The following is a 20,394-nucleotide window of genomic DNA, read 5'->3' on the forward strand; positions in this document are numbered from 1 at the left end:
CATACTTAGCTCGGTCTCTAGGTCTAGAAGGCCACTCCCACCTCCTAAAGTGTAAGTCTCTTAAGAAAGTAGTTCGAGGTAAGTACTCCGTGTTGGAACAAATCACAAATTTTAAGTAATTTGTATTTTTCCTAACAGTACTTACCTCGAACTACTTTCAGGTAATGGCCCACCCTTCCTTCCCCGAGTGCCTTACTGGACCTCTTAAGAACCTAAGCTACCAAGAACTTACTGGAGGTCGAGACCCGAGAAAGCATGCTCCCTGACCTGGGGTTAGCCTCAGGGCGCGTATCACTCCCCCAGAAAACGGGAGTAGGGTAAACTACACAAAACTCTGGTCGGATGGGAGGAGATCCCAGATACTCCTAAGAAAGTAGTTCGAGGTAAGTACTGTTAGGAAAAATACAAATTACTTAAAATTTGTGATTTTTGAGCTTATAAGGGCTTAAGATTATATACAGTAAATAAAGAAATACAAAAAATATGAAATGAGACAAAATTTTAAAAGATAAATATTTCGATGTTGAGAAGCTCGGCCTTTGAGAATACAGTATTATGCTAAACTCCCACATGCAATTTTTTTGTTGAATGATGCTGATTGTTGCCAAACACCTCCAAAAAATGTGACCATTGGTTGATGGTGAGAGCAACAGTGGGGGAATTTGTGTGTTGAATGATGGAATGATGGCCGTCAAGCATCTGAAAGGAAGGTACGAACGCCATATGACCGTGTGCGTGCGAACTGCGTTTGAACGATGACTGACTGACAGGCCATCAAACGCCTGAAGAGCGACTGAAGATAGACGGTATAATCGACAGAACAATGAGTGCCAGGTGTCATATGAAAAATTCTTATGCCTTTAAACCCCCCCCCCCAAAAAAAAAAATAAACAAATGGTGCATAAACTTTAAAGAAGGTGTGCTGCAAACCTGCACTGTAATAGTATGTGCCTCTTCTGTCAGCAGGAACAGGAAATAAAAAAAAACTGAAAAATGAAAACCAAGAACTAAGAAAACAATTGATAAAGAGCTTGTCCAACAGTTAGGAATAGGAACAAAAAAGTCATAGATGATGTGGTAGAAAATGGGATTATCCAAGAAATAGAAAATAAGAGAAAATTAAAGGACAGAACAGAGAGAAAATAACCAACAAAAGCAGAGAGTTCATGAAACCCACTAAAGAAAGCGTAGTCAAGGCCAAGAAGACTAAACAACAGCCTAGAAATGTAACTACCACCAAAAACAGATTCACCCCCCCTAGCAGAGGAAGAGGAAGATGAGACGTTAAATGAAGACTGTTGTAAAGGACCAAGGCACGTCGGCCTCAAAAAGAGGAAAAATGTCAGGTCCAATCCAGGTGCCAACGCAAAGAAGATAGAAGTAGTATTTAGTAAAACTACATCAGAGTACAAGAAGACCACTTTTATTGTTCAAGTTACTGGAAATGACCAATTCCTTAGAAAGGATACTGAGGGCCAAACAGAACCAGTGGTTAAACAGTTGGAAAAAACTTGAAACAGCTTGAAAGAAGACCAATAATACTATAGTTATAGGTATTTTTCCAAGACTCCGTGTATTCCACTTCACCCTCAGTAGGGCCATAGGGATGAACGAAAGGCTCTAGTCCACATGCCAGAAAAAGAAAGTTAAATTTATAGATCTTTGAGACACTACGGTAAGAGAAAATTATATAAAAAAATATGTAATACACTTTAGTGAGGAAGGTAAGAGAGTATAAGGAAACCAACTTAATCTCAGCCTTTACAATTACTTAAACACAGTAGACCAAGAACAAACTAGACCCTTAGAAAATTGTCTAACAACAAATAGAGGAAATTAGGCAGAAAACTTGGGTAATGTAGGTAAAAGTAAAACTAAAATACTAGTAAATCAGGAAAACTAGCAAAGCCACAGAGGAAGATAAAAATGATAGAAAATTTCCTCAGAGTGGCCCAATTCAATACTCAGTCAGAAGCAAACAAAATGGAAAATTTCAGGTCAATGATAGCGAGGGAGGAACTATATGTCATAGGTGGTAGCGAGACCTGGATTCAAGAAAAAACAAAGGATTTTATAGGAGAATACGAAATCCCAGGTTTCAAGCTCTATTTTAAAAATCACTTAAACCCCATAGAAATTAAATTAGAAATGGAATGTGAAGTGACAAGTGCAAATATTAAGACCATAGGAAAAAACATGTCCATACCAGTGATATACAGACCACCACATCAAACAAAAGAACAGAACGAAGAGCTGTATAGAAGACTCAGACAAGAAGTTAACAATAAGCCAGCTGTCAAATGGGAAACTTAAATGCAGCAGTAAACTGGGACACTGTGAATTCTACATCAAACACAGAGGGACATGGGCTACTAAAATTTGTCAACAATGAATTCCTCCATTAGAGGGTCAATAAACCAACTAGGGTAAACAACATACTATATATTGTGCTAACAAGAAAAGAAAATTTAATATCGAGTGTTTCAGTTAGCAAAAATACTGGCAAAAGTGACCACAAAATAGTTAGGTTTCAGGTAAATATTCCTCATCTAAAAGAAAGGAAATTTGTACAAAATTTAAACTACAGACATAGTAACTGGATAAAACTGAAGGAATACACCAAGAATTTTGAATACGACAAAACAGGGAACATAAATACACAATGGGACTTCTTTGTAGAAATATATAAGAATAAAAGGGCTAAACGTATACCGTATAGAAAAATTTTACCAAATGGAACTCCACAACCTAAGTGGTTCAACAGAGAAATAGCCCATGCAATAAGAAGTAGAGACAGGAAACATAAATCAATGGGTCCACAGCCTTCAATTAGAGAAAGAGTGGCTTCAGCTAGTAAAGAAAAAAACCCAATTTTTTTTTGCCTATGTTAACAGTAGAAAAGCAATCAAAAACAACATTAGCTCATAAAGAGACTGAGAGGGTAATCTTATAACAAATGATTTGGAAAAATCCGAACTGATGAATGCATATTTCACTAAGGAAGAATCAACAACCCTCCCTGAACCAGCTATCAAATATGAAGGGCCACAACCATTTAATAGAATCCTCTTTACAATGGATGATTTCAAAAAGAAAATAAAAGGACTCAGTAAGTCTAAGGCACGAGGTCCAAATGATATTCATTCAAGAGAGATTATAGAACTAGAAGAAGAGATAACCCCACACTTTTACAAAATGTTCCGAAAGACAGCCAACGAAAGAAAGGCACTACCAGGATGGAAACTAGGCAATGTTTCTCCAGTCTACAAGAAGGGACCAAAAGAAGAACCTGGCAACTACAGACCTGTGTGTCTAACTTCAATGCCTTGCAAAATTTTTTAATCCATTACAGTAGATTCAATAGTATAACATATAGAGAAAAACAGCCTTCTGACAGACACGAGATCATGTGTGACAAATCTTTTAGAATTTTAACACATGTTTAGCATTTATGACAAAGGCAGGGCAATAGGCATCTTATACCTAGACTGTCTAAAGGCATTTGACAAAGTTCCTCATAAAGAATACATGGTCAAAATTAGAGCACACTTGGCATCATTGGCGAGCCAGTGGAATGGATCTAAGACTGGGACACAAATTGAAAACAGTGAGTTGTAATTAATGGAGAAGCTTTGGAGTGGGCAGCTGTTACAAGAGGAGTACCTTAAGGATCTGTCCTTGGTCCATTGCTATTTCTGATCTACATTAAGGACATAGATTTAGGATTAACTAGTAGAATAGAAAATTTGCCGTTGATACTAAACTAGGCATAAATGCTGCGAACTCAGAAGACGTAAAAGCCTTAGGAGAGGATCTGATGAAGCTAGGGGAATGGTTCAGAAAATGGCAAATGCTTTTCGACTATGGGAAGTGTAAAATCATGCACATAGGTTATAGTAACCCACAATCAGATTACTCACTGCTGGGCAATGAAATAGAAAGTGTGGACGAGGAGGAAAATCTCGGTATTATCATCAGCTAGGATTTGAAGTTCACCAGAGCATAAAAGCTGAAAAGCGAGCACAAAAACTAATAGGATACATAAAGAGACAAATCAAATACATAAACAAAGATACTGTGCTACAGCGGTACACATCTCTAGTAATATCCCATCTAGTATACGGAGTCCAATTCTGGGCTTCAAGTATTCAGAAGGATATAGATATACTGGAAGCAGTACAAGCTAGGGCTACCAAGCTAGTTCCAGAAAGGCAATTTGGATATATGTAGACGGAGGATGTAACGTTTGAATTTATTTGATCTACAAACTTGACGACTAAGGAGACAGTTAATAGAGACATTCAAAATTCTTAAAGGAATAACAAATGTAGATTACAACAATCTTTTCACGCTTAGCACAAATCAGTTTAGAGGTAATGGATACAAACTGGAACTGAAAAGATACATCATCACTCAATTTCTTTACATACAAATTAGCAAATACTTGGAATAGACTTCCAGCAGATGTAGTAAACAGTAACACTGTAAACAAGTTCATCAATAAGTTAGACAAGGTCATAAGAACTCTCTAAATGCTTAAACTAAATCGCTTTATCAAAGAGTAAATAGAGTTCCTGCGATGGACTAAAAAGTCTTTGAGGCATCCAAAATCCTTGTATATCTCTCTCTCTCTCTCTCTCTCTCTCTCTCTCTCTCTCTCTCTCTCTCTCTCTCTCTCTCTCTCTCTCTCTCTCTCTCTCTCTCTCTCTCTCTCTCTCCATGAAAGGGAAATATAGAAAAGTAAGATTAAAACAAACTATTTTCCAAACACTTGAAATACCTAAATGTATTCCTAGATTGCTACTTTTTCCTTTATTAAATTTCCGGAGAATATTCTATTATTGGCCATACATAGACAACAACTTTATTTTTGTTATTTTTGTTAATATCATTCTTTATGTTAAATATAATGTCCTGGCTAACATCGGTTGACGTGGTTTGTTACCTGGCCAGTGCAGGTGGTGGTGTAGGATGTCCTTTGTCCAGTGTGTTGGACTTTTTGGGTTCCTTCATACCTTTCACATCCTTATTGGGCATGATGGCATGGGTTACAGAGGTCGGTGGTCAGTCTTGATGTGTCGTGAGAATTAGTTAGCAATGCCCACGAGGCCTCTTTATATACATGAGAGCCAGCTTGCACACCATGTGTATGTGACGTGCGAATATATTTGTCATGGGAATTTTTGTTCCATATATCACTCCATCGATTTGATCCCTTGTACATTGTACATTCTCCAATCTTCGAATGATGTCGCTTCTTATTTGCCGTTTGTTGCTCGCGGCGTCTTTCGAATACCTGGTTTCCAAAGTCGTTTTACAAAGGTTTAGGTCAAACCTTAATCTTTGCAAGACGTCCCGTGCCCCACGACCCACAGTGCTTGCGCGCACATGTTGTCGGGCACACGAGATTCATTGTGAACAAAACACTTGTATTACGTGATGAAGTTGTGATACTTTATTTTTTTTGGAGGTAAGTGGCATCAATCAGCTCCATTCGACAATAAAATCGCAAGTGGGAGTCTAGCATTAACACAGAGACTAGCAAATTAGCATTGAAATAATAGATTTTGTTATTGAAATTCGGTTTTTCTTGATTTTTCTCACCCATCTTACCACAAGTAAGGTAGTGATCTGACCCCCTTGTTGTGGTAACCATTTCTCATGCTCACTTATAGTTCCAGATAATTTAGAATACTGTAGACTAAATTTACAACATTTTGCAGCTTTCATGCACTTCAAATAGACATTTGTTTACTTTAGACACTAAAATTATTTATTACTAGATTATTACCACATGCCAACATCCAAGCCATCACATTACAGATAAAGGAAGTGTGTATGAGAAGTAGCTTAGGAGTGATGATCCTCCCAATGTGGTTCCTAGTCTGCTCCAATATTGTAGTTTGACTTATTGCCAGATTGATGTTTAGGTAAAATAATGGTTTGTATTTTATAGAACAATAATTTTTTAATTGACAGGTTAAAAGTAGTTAGGTCTTGAATTATAATTACTGTTCTTTTTTTTTTTAATACCATCAGTATAGCAGTTTTTGTTGCATTTATCCAATTGGGATCTTTTGCATGCTCTCTGAGAAAGTTTTTTTTTTATTAATGGCATTATATTACTCTATTAACAATACAGGTAGTATTGTATAGTTTAACTGGATTCAACACTGATTTTAACATATTTCTTCAGTACTTTAAAAGATTCTGTACTAAGTCCACTTTACAAAGTATTTTGAATGTCTTATTTTGTTAATTTTCCAGAATATCAACCAAGTACTGAACGTATGAATGCAGCATTATCTCCAGCTATACCTTTAGTGCCCCCAGCTGATAGAAATAGTTCTGCTACACAAAATAATCTAGTGGCAGGAGCTCTTCCATCTTCCTATGCGTCAATCCATCAGCCACCACCTGGAACTACTCCTAATCATTCTGTTTCAACACCCTCACCACCAGAGACTGCTTTAGCAACTTCATCGTCTTCAAAATCACATCCACCAGTTTCTCGGCCATCTCAGGCAGCTTCAAACTTCCCAAATAAAGCTTGCTTCTTGGTTCAAAATTCTGAAACTGAAATCAACCCTACACAAGTGAAAATGTTACTAAAATATTTTGGCCCTATAGAGGATGTGATGTGGCCTTCTGATCCAAAAGGTGTACGAGGAAGTAAGTGAACTACAGTATTGTATCTTTTTTAATTCTGAAATATTCCACAAGTGTATTTGTTCTGGCACTATATACAAACCGTTCTGCTCTTTGCAAGGGAGATACAGTATGTGATGGCGACATCTGAAACTAGCCATAAAACTCTCAAACGAGATGTAACTAGCCACCATTAGTTAGTGGAGGGGAGCGAGTGTTAGACCTGCCACCCCGCTCACACATTCACTAATACCAGAACGGAACGGAACTTTTCATTTTGGCTCGGTAGAGAACAGACGGTCTGTTGTTCTCTCCCTTAAAACCTTTACACAGTTACATGAATAAAGCATCTGGCCTGAAAACTTAAAAAACTTACCCTCTTTCTTTTACAGTGTGTGCCTGTGGGAATTGACCATGCTGGTTTGTTCTGTTATCGAAGGGTACCGTCGTGGCACCTCCACATCAGCCTTGAAAACCAATCCGCATTGTTTCTGTCCTGTGTCCAGGGGTCACTCCTGTGTGCGGACATCTCCTTGTGTTGAGTGTAGGGAGTAGTTGCTCTCCAATGGAAGCAGTATGGTAGCTGATGGAAAAAAGCAAAGAGAGACTCTTCCCCTTTGAGTTTATCCTCAAAGGTGAAGAAACCTCTCCGTCTGATTCCGTCAGCTCGTGTATGGTGTGTGCGCGCGCAAATACATAAAATGTAAAACTCATTATTCATTTTGAAATGAAAATACAGTAAACCATTTCATTTGCAATAGACAGATAAACAGTGTTTATTTCTATACATCTTCCATGTATCATAGCATCAAGAACAGTGTTATTAGCAATAATAATAATAATAATGCCAGAAATAATTATGAATACTAAATATGTATAATTAGTAAGAGGAATGATGAAAGATGAAGGTGGCAAAGAGTGCCAGTACTTATGCCACCTTTTCACTGGTTTCGAACGCACTAACAACCTTATGTAGGCATTCTATTTGTCGTAATCAGCAACACCCGAGAAATCACTAAACACTTCCTGTATCACTGGGATCATTATCTTATCCAAACATCAATCTCTGCAAGAATTTCCAATTTTCTTGCCGGCAGCTTCTCACCAACAACATCAATATCACATACGTCATTCATATTAGACATTATCAATGAGAAATGAGTAAAAAGTTGTAAGAAATGCAAGTGCAACAATACAAAGATGTATACAAACAGAGAATCAGGCTTCAACTGGCAGGGATGCTGTAAGTGGTATGTAAGGCAGACGGTCATTGGCCGCCGAAACGCACGTCTTATAGGTTAAAAATCTCATTGAACGAGAGATGCTACGCGTCATGTACTGCGTCCTTCCATTGCCCGGTTGGACCCATCCAACACATGATTCATTCTGCTCCAAAAGTAGCGTGCAAGGTACCTCAAGTAACGCAGGTAGCAGGATGTAAGGATGTAAGTTACCTAGTCTTGAGAGGAGATTTCAACGCTATGGACTTGGTTATCTACATTGCCAATGCCATAACTAGATAGAGGAAGCTTTGTTCTATCCAATGGACCTTGTAACGCTGTTTCCAGCCCAGTGTCGCTTGAGTCATTGTGATCTTATACGCCTCATATATATTATGAAATACAGTATAAAAGTTTTCAAATAATTTAGTAAATTTGGGTACTCACCATTCTTATATGAGATCCGACTCATTAATATGAAGCCACGATCGACACTTGAAAGGAAAATATTTGTGCTCCCTGCTACATTGTAGGCCATTATTGCATAAGATTCCAGAATATTATTATTATTACTAGCTAAGTTACAATCCTATTTGGAAAAGCAAGATGCTATAACTCCAATGGCTCCAACAGGGAAAATAGCCTGATGAGGAAAGGAAATTAAGAAACATAGAATAGCGTGCATGATTGTACCCTCAAGCAAGAGAATTCTAATCCAAGACAATTGAAAGCCATGCTACAGAGGCTATGGCACTACCTAGAACAAGGGTTTTATTTTGTAGTGTCCTCCTTGAAGAGCTGTTTACCACAGATAGAGTCTCTTCTACTCTTACCGAGTGGAAAGTAGCCACTAAAAAATTACAGTGCAGTAGTGTTTGGAGAAGAATTTTTTGGCTATCTTAGTGTTGTCAAGTTTATGAGGAAAGAGGAGAATGTGTAAAGACTCACTAGGCCAAACTATTTGGTGTGCGTGTAGACAAAGGAAAATTTAGCTATAACCATAGAGGGTTTCAGTGTACTACCATCTCGCCAGTCAATGGATCTAAGAACTCTCTAGTGGTAGTATCTCACTTGTGGCTGGTGTGAATTCTTATTTCCTATACCTGTATATTTATTTTATCCAGGCCATAAATTTCTAATTACGGTACAAAATATATTCAAACTGATAAAAAAAAGAAGCAATTATTTTTGTAAAATATGATAAAGGGAGTGCAACAGTTGTCGCCTTTACATGTTAAGTCGGATGGTTGATGTAGTTAAGCTAGATTCCCGACTAACCTTACTAATACACCAAGTCTCTTTTAGAAGTAACTTCCCCCAATATAATATTGTTATTACTTGCTAAGCTACAACCCTAATTGGAAAAGCAAGATGCTGTAAGCCAAAGGATTCAAACAGGGAAAATAGCCCAGTGAGGAAAGGAAATAAATAAACTACAAGTGAAGTAATAAACAATTAAAATATTTGAAGAACAGTATCAACATTAAAATAAATCTGTCATGCATAAACTATAAAAAAGTAAAAAAAAAAAAAAAAAAAAAAAAAGGAAGAGAAATAAGATAGAATAGTGGGCCTGAGTGTATCCTTATGCAGGAACCCCAAAACAGTGGAAGACAATGTTATATAGGCTATGGCATTACTCAAGACCAGAGAACAATGGTTTCATTTTGGAGTGTCCTTCTCCTTGAAGGGCTGCTTACCATAGCTATAGTCTCTTCTACCCTTACCAAGAGGAAAGTAGCCACTGAACAACTACAGTACAGTAGTTGACCCCTTAAGCGAAGAAGAATTGTTTGGTAATCTCAGTGTCGTTAGATGTATAAGGACAGAAGGGAACATGGAAAGAATAGGCCAGAATATTCAGTGTATGAATAGGCAAAGGAAAAATGATCCATAACCAAAGAAAGACAGATCTAATGTACAGTAGTACTGTCTGGCCAGTCAAAGGACCCAATAACTCTCTAGCAGTAGATCTCAATGGGTGGCTGGTACCCTGGACAACCTACTACCTACAAATTGCAAAGTCTCATGTCTGGTTAACTGGCCCAGTCCTCAACGGTCACTACATCCCTATTTGTAGCTGATTAGAGGATATTGGAGTCCTCTCCCTCATTTACAACTCAGGATGAAGGAAAATGGCAGATTCCTTGGGCAAAATTTTCTTCTTTTTGGATCATAGGAACTATCTCCTACCATGGAGCAAGTCACCTAATGAAAAGGCCTGAAGGTTTGTATAAGCATAGGAACAAATATCAAATTTTAAAGAAATTTGTATCCTTCTTAGCTATGAAAATCTGAGTTCTTATAGTAACTTAACCCCTCAAGTGTCATTTTCAGAACTGAGGCCAAAAGTCAGAAGTGGCTTGACTCAAACGACTGAGAGCCCCCTCACCTACCTGTCATTATATGACTACCTTGTTAGGGGATTCAATAGCCATTTCACTTTGCATGGAAAAATACTCCTTATTAAAAGGACTCAAGTGGTTATAGCTAGGAATAATCCAAATTTAAAGGATCACATAATGTGATAAAATACAGAAATCAATAAGATAGTATCAAAATTTGTTGTGTTCTCACACAAGTATAATAGTCTTTGGAAGAACTTTGCAATAAAATATTTAGTTTTAAATGAGAACCTTACAGAAGTATTGGACCTGTATTCTTAGTTTAAATATTATCGAATAAAACCTTTATAATAGATATACTGTATAGTATTTCTGTTTTATTTACGAAAGGATGATATTTCGTCTTATATTTCCCCATTTAAATTTAAACTTTTTTTTTTCAGAATTAATCATGGTCGCCTATAAAGATAGTACTCATGCTGAGTGTGCTGCTCGAATTCTTAGTTTCCTTAAAGTATTTGGTGAAAATTCCAAGATAAAGCTTTATGGCAGAGAAGATGAAAGTAAGTACTATATGTAATCTAAAGTAAACTATAAGACTGTATTGTTTTTAGTGTTAAAGGGGGTCGATTTTTTTAACTGATGTAATGATTTAATATGGTTTTATTGAAAATTCACGCTCCTTCGGTGATACAGTAGACTAAGATGTTCTGTTTACATCAGTTTTTTTTTAAATATTTTCTTGATTTCTTGTTTGCAGTCTTTACAAGTCAGAAAGTTTTAAAAAAAGTATGATTACCAAAATTTGATACCATTAAAGATTTTTTTTCTGGTTTTTACTGGTGTTGAGTGCTGACACATAAATGCAAACAAGTATGAGATAGGCTAAAAGCTCTTATAGTTAGGACACATTTATTTTTGCTTTGGTTTCTGTCAACTACAGGTACTCTCCCAAAAATGTTAGCTTTGCTGGGATTAAAATGATTCATCACTTTTACCAAGTTACAGAGCTAAAATGACTTTGAAACTAAATATTCACACTGTCTTTTATATTCCTTCCTTGACTCAGAAGGTGAATAAAGATTCAAAAGATAGATTCCAGTGTCTTCTTAGAGTATGGAACACTTGCTTAAGTAGAGCAGAACCCATTAGAGGGGCTGTTTCAATATTCCTGATTTGCATTGAGGAGATAGAATACCTAGTTGCCCGTTATCTAAAAAGGCTATATCTTTATTATAGGCTTATACAATCTAGCTTATTGAAAGCTTAATTCAAGAGTATATTCTACCCCTAAAAGTTAGAACTCAAGCAAAAGAGAGAAAAAGAGATGAACTCATTAATCAGCTTTAAATTCAAACCTACCATATGTATTACTCTTTATAAACTTTTAATAAACATTTATTGCTATGCTTGACTATTAGAATGATTACAGTTATTTTCACTTCTCTCTAATCTGTCATTCATAAAGAGAAAAGTTCTAACTAGTGTACAGTATATGGTTAAAATGTTTGGACTTCCTTTGGAGAAAGCTAACCAAATTAACCAAAGTATTTACAACCTATAGATTTTAAACTCCCTACCAAAACCACCACTACAAAATAAGGAATGTCCGCCATCGTGGGAATGGCGCTGTTATCATTCTCAATAGTAGTATGAGAACGGGGTAGCTTTGATACGGCTCCCTTTTATTATGCCACACCTCATCGAAGCGTAAACTCTATTAGGGGTGCAGATTGCTATGAGGCGTGTCAAGAATACGTCCTCTGATATTATGAGATATCCTTGAGAGAAAATTTAAGGATATTCACGCCAAGAGTTAGATTTCTGGATACCTAAAGGTAAAATTCTATGGGAATACCACTAGTACATATATCCCTTAGGAAGCTACCTTAAGGAACTTCCATCAGGACGACATGGCTTGAGCCCAAAAAGGGAATTATAGTCTTATGAATAGGAATGGAGGTGATTGTGGCTAATTTTATTCTTAAGGATGAGAAGCTCTTGCTTCTAAGGCATTGGGGATAAGAATTCCAAGTAATTATCAAAATAGGAATTTATGAAAGAAATTTTATTTTATTTTCTCATGATATTTATTAAAAACCCTCAATATTTTATATTCTTTACATAGTTGGCCCTTTTGCCAGCATAATGGTTGGTAAATATTTTTTCATGTCAACAAATAGCTGGAAAATTTGTTTGTTTTTGAAATAGAGAAATAAGCATCCAGAAACTATTTTCTAAATATATTTCACAGGGGAAACAAGTGTTTATGATTATCACATTTATTTTTTTCAGAACTGGAGTTGCTGCAGGATGATCTGAAAATTCTCATGAATGTGAATGAATCAATTGAGAAATTTAAGAAGGATATGAAGGAACAAAAGGAAATGAAAAACAACCCTGAAGTTGCCCTTGAGCAGAATCCATATCGTAAAAATTTTAAGGGGAACAGTACAGATGAGGCAGGTGATTTTGAGGTGGCAGTCATTTATAAAGGGGATCTTGTTCCAGTTGAATCTATCAATCAGCTGTTCAAAGGATTGGGAGCTGTGAACAATGGAGATTTTAGGGGAGGTATGTGTTTATTTTATGTTTTGTGAATTGAATTTGATTAGGTTCTGTTTGCTTTATTGCAAATTTACCTCTACCAAAATACGAGACCTTAAAAAATTCACCTAGTCCAAAAGGATTATGATATTTTAATGTGTCATAGAAGCATTTTAGCTATATATTTGTTGCATAGATTTGATTTCATTTGTATATCTTAATAATAATAAAACCAAGTAAAATCAAATTGACGGAAAAGTTCGTGAAACAAGGTTTTGTGGGGGAAGTATAAGTCAAATTGACGAAGTTAGTGAAGCAAGGTTTTGTGGGGGTGGTATAAATCAAATTGACAAAAAAGTTAGTGAAACAAGGTTTTGTTGGGTTAGTATAAATCAAAGTGATGAAAAAGTTAGTGAAACAAGGTGAAAAAGTTAGTGAAACAAGGTTTGTTCCGACTCAGATACAAACCTATTTATAGGGTATTACTTTCGGCAACGCTGAAAACCAGCCAAGACAATTTTAGTGAGGGATAATTACCCCATCCGCTAGTTAGCGGGAGGGGGTTGGGCTAGACTGGCTACCCCGCTCACTCACACCTGTCGGTTGAGTAACCACTTTTACTTTTGGCTCGGTAGAGTTCGGACGTGCTGTCTCTCTCTCCCGTTAAACAAACTGCCTTGACTTTATTACTATTCCTTTTTCTTTTGTGTGTTTGGTTATTGTCCCGCTGTGCGGATATGTCCAGGTATTGAAGGCCGTCGCTGCGGTACCTTCATATCGTCCTTGGAGATGGACCCACACCCTTTACGCCCGGCTTGCCGGGGAAGTCAGTGTTTGTGGGACAACACCTGTTCCGAGTGTAGGGAGTGGCCTGCCTCCCAGTGGGAGAGGTTTGCCTGTAAGAAGAAAAAGAAGTCTAAACGCGAATCTTCGCTCTCGGGGTCTTCCTCAAAATCGAAGAAATCGCGGGCTTCTGTTTCCTCTACGCTCAAACCTCTGCCCGAAGCTACTCCTCGACCAGGCCCTTCCGGGGCACGGTCGAGTAGTAGCGCTAGGCTTGTGACTCCAGGTCAACCCTGGGGGATAGGTGAAGGTGGTGGCTCCCCCAGTGAGTCGGCTCCTTCTTTTCCCCCAGGGAGTGCCTGTTCCTTTCCAGACCTTGTGTCTTTGTGGCCATCGCTGGGCGTCGATGGTCCCCCTTCGAAGGAAGTTCTTATCGAACTCCTCCGAAGGGGAGCAGAGAGTAGGAGGTCATCTCCTTCCTCTGCAGAGGTCGATCCTCCTCATGTGGGCGCAGGCGCTGTTGCCCTTCGGTCAGGTCGAGAGTCTGGTTCTGACACCGAGGAGTTAGCTAACCCACCAAGGGTGGTGGTAGGGCTCTCTCCAAGGCAAGCTTCTCCTTCGGGGGAACATATCTCTCGTTTGTGAGAGAAGATTGCCTCTTTACATCGGCAATCTCCGTACGCTTTAGGTTCTCCTCCAGGGGCGGAAAGAGAACCTTGTTACAGTATAAGCGTAGTTCTCCTTCGGGTGAACTCCCCTCCCCTGCGGAGGAATTATCTGTAGACCTTGATCAGTCTCCCCCTCGGACGTAGTCTGTTGAACGTTCCTCTCCGGAGGTTCGTAGAGTGGAGGGGTGAGTAACCCTTCTCCACCCCGGACGTTCTCCTCCTCATGCTGCTGGTTCTCCTCACGTTGATCCTTCGGGGTCTTGTGACGATCACCGTTTGGGCTAGCGTGATTGTGAGCCTTCGGGCTCTCATCATGTTGATCCTGCGGGTTCTCATGACAGCAGGAGTCCTTCGGGTCTCCATCGCACTGAACCTTCGGGCTCTCGAGACTTGAAACCTTCGGGTATCTGTTACGCTGAACCCTCTGACTCACGTAACGATGGTAACGTTGAACCTCCGGGTTCTCGTACCATCAGTCACGCTGACCCTTCGGGGTCTCGTGACAAAAGAAACCTCGGTTCCTCGTTATGTTGACCCTTCGGGATCTCATAACCGGAGTTACGCTGAACCCTTAGGCTCTCGTAACTTTAGTCACGCTAACACTTCGGTGTTTCGTGACTGGGAAACTTCGGTTTCTCACTGCGCTGACTCTTCGGGTTCTCGGAACACAGGCTACTTTGGGCCCTCGGTCCCTCGTACCCTTAGTCACGCTGATCCTCTGGGGTCTCGTGACCGAGAAACTTCGGTTTCTCGTTGTGTTGATCCTTCGGGTTCGCGCAACACAGTTCACGCTGAACTTTTGGGTTCTCGTGACCATAGTCATTCTTTTTATGACAGAGAGTTTTCAAACTTTCGTTGTGTTGATCGTTCGCGCTCACACAACACAAGCTATGGTGAACCTTCGGGTGAACGTAGCAGTGAGTTCTCTCACCAACCTGAGAGCTCTCCCGCTCACGACCAATTTGGCGTGCATGACCAATTTGGTGCGCACGACCAACTTGTCGCACGCAAACAAAATGGCGAACATGGCGTGCGGGTTCATCCTATGGCGCACCATATGCGCGAACATTCTGTTGCTTGCCATGTGCTCGAACATCCTGTTGCGTGCCATGTGCGCGAACAACCTGTTGCGCGCCATGCTTACGAGCAACCTGTTGCGCGCCATGCTCTCGAACAACCTTATGCGCGCCACGAGTGCGAAAAAGGTACACGCAATCGGGAAGGGCATGCGCATGAGCACTCTTCTGCCTACCAACAGTTCGGCGCACAAGCGCCCGACCATCGTGGCACTCGCAATCAGTCTCTCAAGCCTCTTAGGCCTCAACAGAGACAACAGTTGCCTGTGCAACCGAGCCCAAATCCTATCCCTAAGGGTAGACCTGTGCCGATCTTGCCTGTAGGGAAGCCCCCTCAGACAAGAGGGTTAGGAAACTTGCCCAGGTTCCTAAACCTAGGGAGCAGTGCCTTCCTAAAGACCTCCCCCTTAATTCCTCTGGAGCCCGTGACCCCCTGTGGCTTAGCGCCTTATTCAATGTAATAGCCAAGCCATGAAAGGAGTCGTTCCCGGCTCCCAGTCCTTAGGTGACACACCTAGGATCCCTTTATCGCTTCCTCTCTTCCCCGGGTCCTCTCCTCCCTCCGATCCTAGGAGGAGTTTGGAAGATTCTGCACAGGCAAGGGGAGACGGTCATCCCCTTGCAAAAGACCTCCGGAGGAGATTAGGCATGAACCTCAGGGTAGCCCCCTGCGGTTCAAGATGCCACAGGCCAGACCAAAGAGGAAAAGGAAAAGGATTCGTCCTTCGCCCCCAAGGAGGATAGAGTTACTTCCTATGGAGACTCCTTCCGTCCCTCACCGGTCGAGATAGTGCCTAAGGAGGCACGACCTGCGACCGGACGGGACTCACCCCATACGACAACGGACTTACATTCCACCCATAAGCCGACGGAGCCCTCTAGGCCCTTGGGGACAGAGGGCCTCCGGCCTCGTGGGAGGGAACCGAAGGATTTGTTCACCATCCCCAAATCCTCGGCCAGGCTTCCTTCCTCACTGCCTCCCAGGCAGCCGGAAGCAAGCACCTCCTCAGCAGTACCTCCTCAGCAGTCACCCTATCCCCAGTCTATCCAGTTGACAACTTCGACCCCCTGCGGGCTCCTATGGATGAGAGCTCGGACGTGGAAGGGCAGAGCGATCTCGAGGACGACACTGCCAGCAGCCGCTAGCCCTAAGCTTACGGAGGATGAAGGGAAGGAGTCGGAACATGCCTTCTGGCAAGTCCTAGCCTGCATCCGTTCCATCAATGGACTACCAGATCCATCGGCAGCCCCTCTAGATGGAAAAGAAATGGTCCTTGACCAGTTCTATGGCACTCAGAAACCTCAAAGGACCAGTGCAGCTTTGCCTTGGTCAAAGGGGTTGAAGAGTGCCAAACAGAAGGCAGTGTCCCATGCAACTGGGTCCACCTCCTCTCTGCACTCCAGCTCGTTCTCCAAGCTCCTACCTCCTCCGTATGTGTTTCAGAGGAGGTACTACGAGATCCTCGGGGAATCTCTTCCAACACTGCCTCTCGACCACTCTACAGAGGCACTCTCGAAGGCCACACCCTTCGAGAAACTTACAGGACTTCCAGTCTCCTTTTCAGCCTCTCAAATCCTGAACCAGAAGGTGGCGAAGTACGCCATGCAGGCTACTTTGTGCCTGGATTTCTGGATAGGGTCCTTCGGACAACTGATGCGGTCTAAGGACCTGTCTCGGGAGTCCTCCAGGAAGTCTTTGGAGACTTTCCTATTGTCTGGCACTTGGGCCATCGAGTTCCTCTCCCATCAGGTAGTGAACCTTTGGACCAACACTATCCTGAAGAGGAGAGATACCATCATAGGCAAGTTCCATAGACATCTCCCTCAGGCCGAAGTAGCGAGACTGAGAAATGCTCCTTTCGAGGGCAAATCTTTGTTCCATCCCGAGGATGTCGAGCGGGTGGCAGAGAGGTGGAGGAAGTCCAGTCAGGACTCCCTCATCCAAAAGGTCTTAACAGCTAGACCTTGTCCCTCTCACCCGCAGCGGAAAGCACAGCAAATCCCGCAGCCGAAAAGGGCTAAGAGACCCAAAACAGCAGGGTAAAAAAGGGTGTGAAGCAAGCCTTTCATACCAAAAAGTCCTTTCGTGGAGGAAAGGGGAAGAAGGGATCCGGCCAATTCCGGTCCCAATAAGACAGGCTATCCTCCCATTTGCCCACCTGTGGGGGGATGTCTGCAAAGCCGCTGGCAGAGGTGGCTTCACCACGGGACACAACCGTGGACGGTCGAGGTGATTCGTTCAGGGTATCGTATCCCGTTTACGCTCTCTCTCCCTCCACAGACTCGAGTGCCAATTCCATATATCTCCTGTGCGAAGGGATTCGCACAGGAGTTTGCCCGCAGGGCAGAAGTCCAGTCCATGTTGGAGAAGGACGCTCTTCAGGAGGTCCTCGACGGGTCCCCAGGCTTTTACAGTCAACTCTTTCTTGTGGAAAAGGCGTCTGGAGACTGGAGACCAGTCATCGACCTCTCGGCCCTGAACAGGTTGTCGAACAGACACGTTTCAGGGTGGAGGCGGCCGACACAGTCAGACAAGCGATAAGACCCCAGGACTTCATGTGCACTCTAGATCTAAAGGACGCACACTTCCAGATCCCAATTCACCCATCTTCCAGGAAGTATCTGAGATTCATGTTCAATCGGAAGCATTATCAGTTCAGGGTACTGTGTTTTGGTCTTTCCACAGCACCCCAGGTATTCACGAGAGTATTCGCCCTAGTATCATCTTGGGCTCATAGAGTCGGCATCCGTCTCCTAAGATACTTGTACAACTGGCTAATTCTGGCAGACTCCGAGGCGGCCCTTCTCCGCCACCGAGACGAGCCTGTAAGGTTTTGCCAGGATCGGAGGATCGTGGTAAACCGCGAGAAGTCTCAACTGCTCCCCTCTCAAGAACTGGTGTAACTAAGCATGCGATTAGACACCCTAAGGCACAAAGCGTTTCCATCAGACAAAAGGATCCAGAGACCGAGGGAGATAGCACAGGTCTTCTTCAGTCGGGAAGAGCTCCTGGCAGAGTATTGGCTTTGCCTTCTCGGTCACCTCTCTTCCCTGACCCGACTGGTCCCAACAGTCGCCTCCGGATGAGATCCCTCCAGTGGCGACTAAAATCTCAGTGTAACCAATACTCCGATTCCCGGGATCACCTAGTCCGCATAGGGCTAGAGGAACAGTCGGACCTCAGGTGGTGGCTGGCGGAACCGAACCTCTGCGAAGGGGTCGATCTTCTCATCTCTCCCCCAGAATTGATGCTTTTTTCGGATGCATCAAAAGAAGGGTGGGGGCTCACGTGCTGCAACATTACATCTCCGGCCAATGGTCCGAATCAGAAAGGTACCAGCACATAAATCTCTTAGAGATGAGGGCAGCCTTTCTGGCCCTCGAAAAGTTCCACTAGGTCCTGGCGGTGCACTCCATGGTGTTGATGAGTAACAACACCAAGGTAGTAGCTTATCTAAGCAAACAGGGTGGTACTTTTTCGCAGCAGCTGTGCCATCTTGCAGTAGAGATACTCAGATGGGCAGAGGACAACTCTGTGACTCTATCAGCTCGCTTCATTCTGGGCAAGCGGAATGTGCTAGCAGACAAGCTGAGCTGAGCGACTCAGATAGTTGGCACAGAGTGGTCTTTGAATCTTCTGATAGCCAACAAAGTCCTGACTTTGTGGGGTTCCCCGACTGTGGATCTGTTCGCAACGGCCCTGAATTTCAGTCTCCCGTTGTACTGCTCCCCAGTCCCGGATCCCCAAGCTCTTTGGCATGATGCTTTCCAACAACGGTGGATAAACCTGGACGCTTGCGCGTTTCCCCCGTTCTGTCTGATGAGAAAAGTCCTCAACCAGGTACGAGCAAGCAACAACTTGCAAATGACCCTCATAGCTCCGCTATGGCATCACGCAGAATGGTTCTCGGACCTTCTGCATCTCTTCACGGAGATCCCGAGGGAGCTCCCTCCAGAGCACGACCTCCTCGAAAAACCACATGCCAACATCTTCCACAAAGCCGTAGCTTTGCTTCAACTTCATGCCTGGAGACTATCCAGCACCTCCTCACACAGAGAGGCTTTTCGCAAGCAGTTGCGAAAAGAATGGCTGGACACCTCGGGAGATCCACAGAGGCAGTCTACCAGGCGAAGTGGTCAGTTTTCTGTGGTAGGTGTCGTGGAAGGGGTATCTCTCCCCTCGATGCCTCTGTTCCAACTATGGCGGAGTTTCTTGTATACCTTCGGGAAGAAATGCTTCTCTCGGTCTCGGCAGTCAGAGGCTACCGCTCAGCCGAGTCTCGCCTTTAGACTGAAAGGAGTTGATATTTCCTGCTCGTTTGAACTTTCTTTGCTCATACGTAGTTACGAGCTTACTTGTCCCCAGGCAGAGCTAAGACCTCCCCCTTGAAATGTGGTTCAGGTCCTCAGGTCTCTGAAGGGCTTCCCCTATGAACCACTACGCCAGGCCTTCGATCGCCACCTCACGTGGAAGACGGTGTTCCTGCTCACTCTGGCTTCGGCAAGAGAGTCAGCAAACTTCATGGTCTATCTGCTGATGTCTCCCACTCTAGGAGAGGGGGGGAAGTAATCCTCAACTACGTTCCTGAGTTTGTAGCTACGACTCAAAATCCAGGTGTGACGGACTCCAGGTTCGGCCCATTTTGGATAGTGAGTATTCGTTCTGTAACCGAAGATCCAGACCAACTGTTACTATGTCCAGTAAGGAGATTGAGGTGTTACTTAAGAAGAACAGCAAAAGCTCGCCCCTGTGTACAAGCACTTTTTGTCAGCACGGGGAAGGTCAAGAGGAGGGTCACGAGGAATACTATTTCCTCCTGGATAAGGAAAGTAATCGAACACGCTCTATATCCAGACCCTCCTCTGTCCAACCGACCCAGAGCTCATAACGTCAGAGGCATTGCAATGTTTCTGGCGGTCAATAAGAATTTTTCTGTGGCACAGGTATTGCAAGCGGGTGTGTGGAAGCGTCAGACGACCTTCGCAGCCCACTACCTGAAAGATGTAACCCACAGGAGCATGGAAACCTTTTCCATTGGTCCTGTGGTGGCTGCACAACAAGTGATCTAATGCCTCAGGCTCCTTGATGGACAAGTAGCAGAGGGAT

The 20,394-nt window shown here is 42.4% G+C and overlaps 1 protein-coding gene across 3 annotated transcripts in view; it reads left to right on the top strand.

The window, feature by feature from the left end:
• LOC137624325 (uncharacterized) overlaps window positions 1-20,394 on the top strand; it is a 224,961-nt gene that overhangs the window by 101,821 nt on the left and 102,746 nt on the right. For all 3 annotated transcript variants that reach the window (XM_068354999.1, XM_068355000.1, XM_068355001.1), the window contains 3 exons: window positions 6,268-6,672; window positions 10,657-10,776; window positions 12,509-12,787. In XM_068354999.1, coding sequence (XP_068211100.1) covers window positions 6,268-6,672; window positions 10,657-10,776; window positions 12,509-12,787 — 804 coding nt within the window. The remainder of the gene's footprint in view (window positions 1-6,267; window positions 6,673-10,656; window positions 10,777-12,508; window positions 12,788-20,394) is intronic.

Source organism: Palaemon carinicauda, chromosome 31 (assembly GCF_036898095.1).
Source record: "Palaemon carinicauda isolate YSFRI2023 chromosome 31, ASM3689809v2, whole genome shotgun sequence".
NCBI lineage: Eukaryota > Metazoa > Arthropoda > Malacostraca > Decapoda > Palaemonidae > Palaemon > Palaemon carinicauda.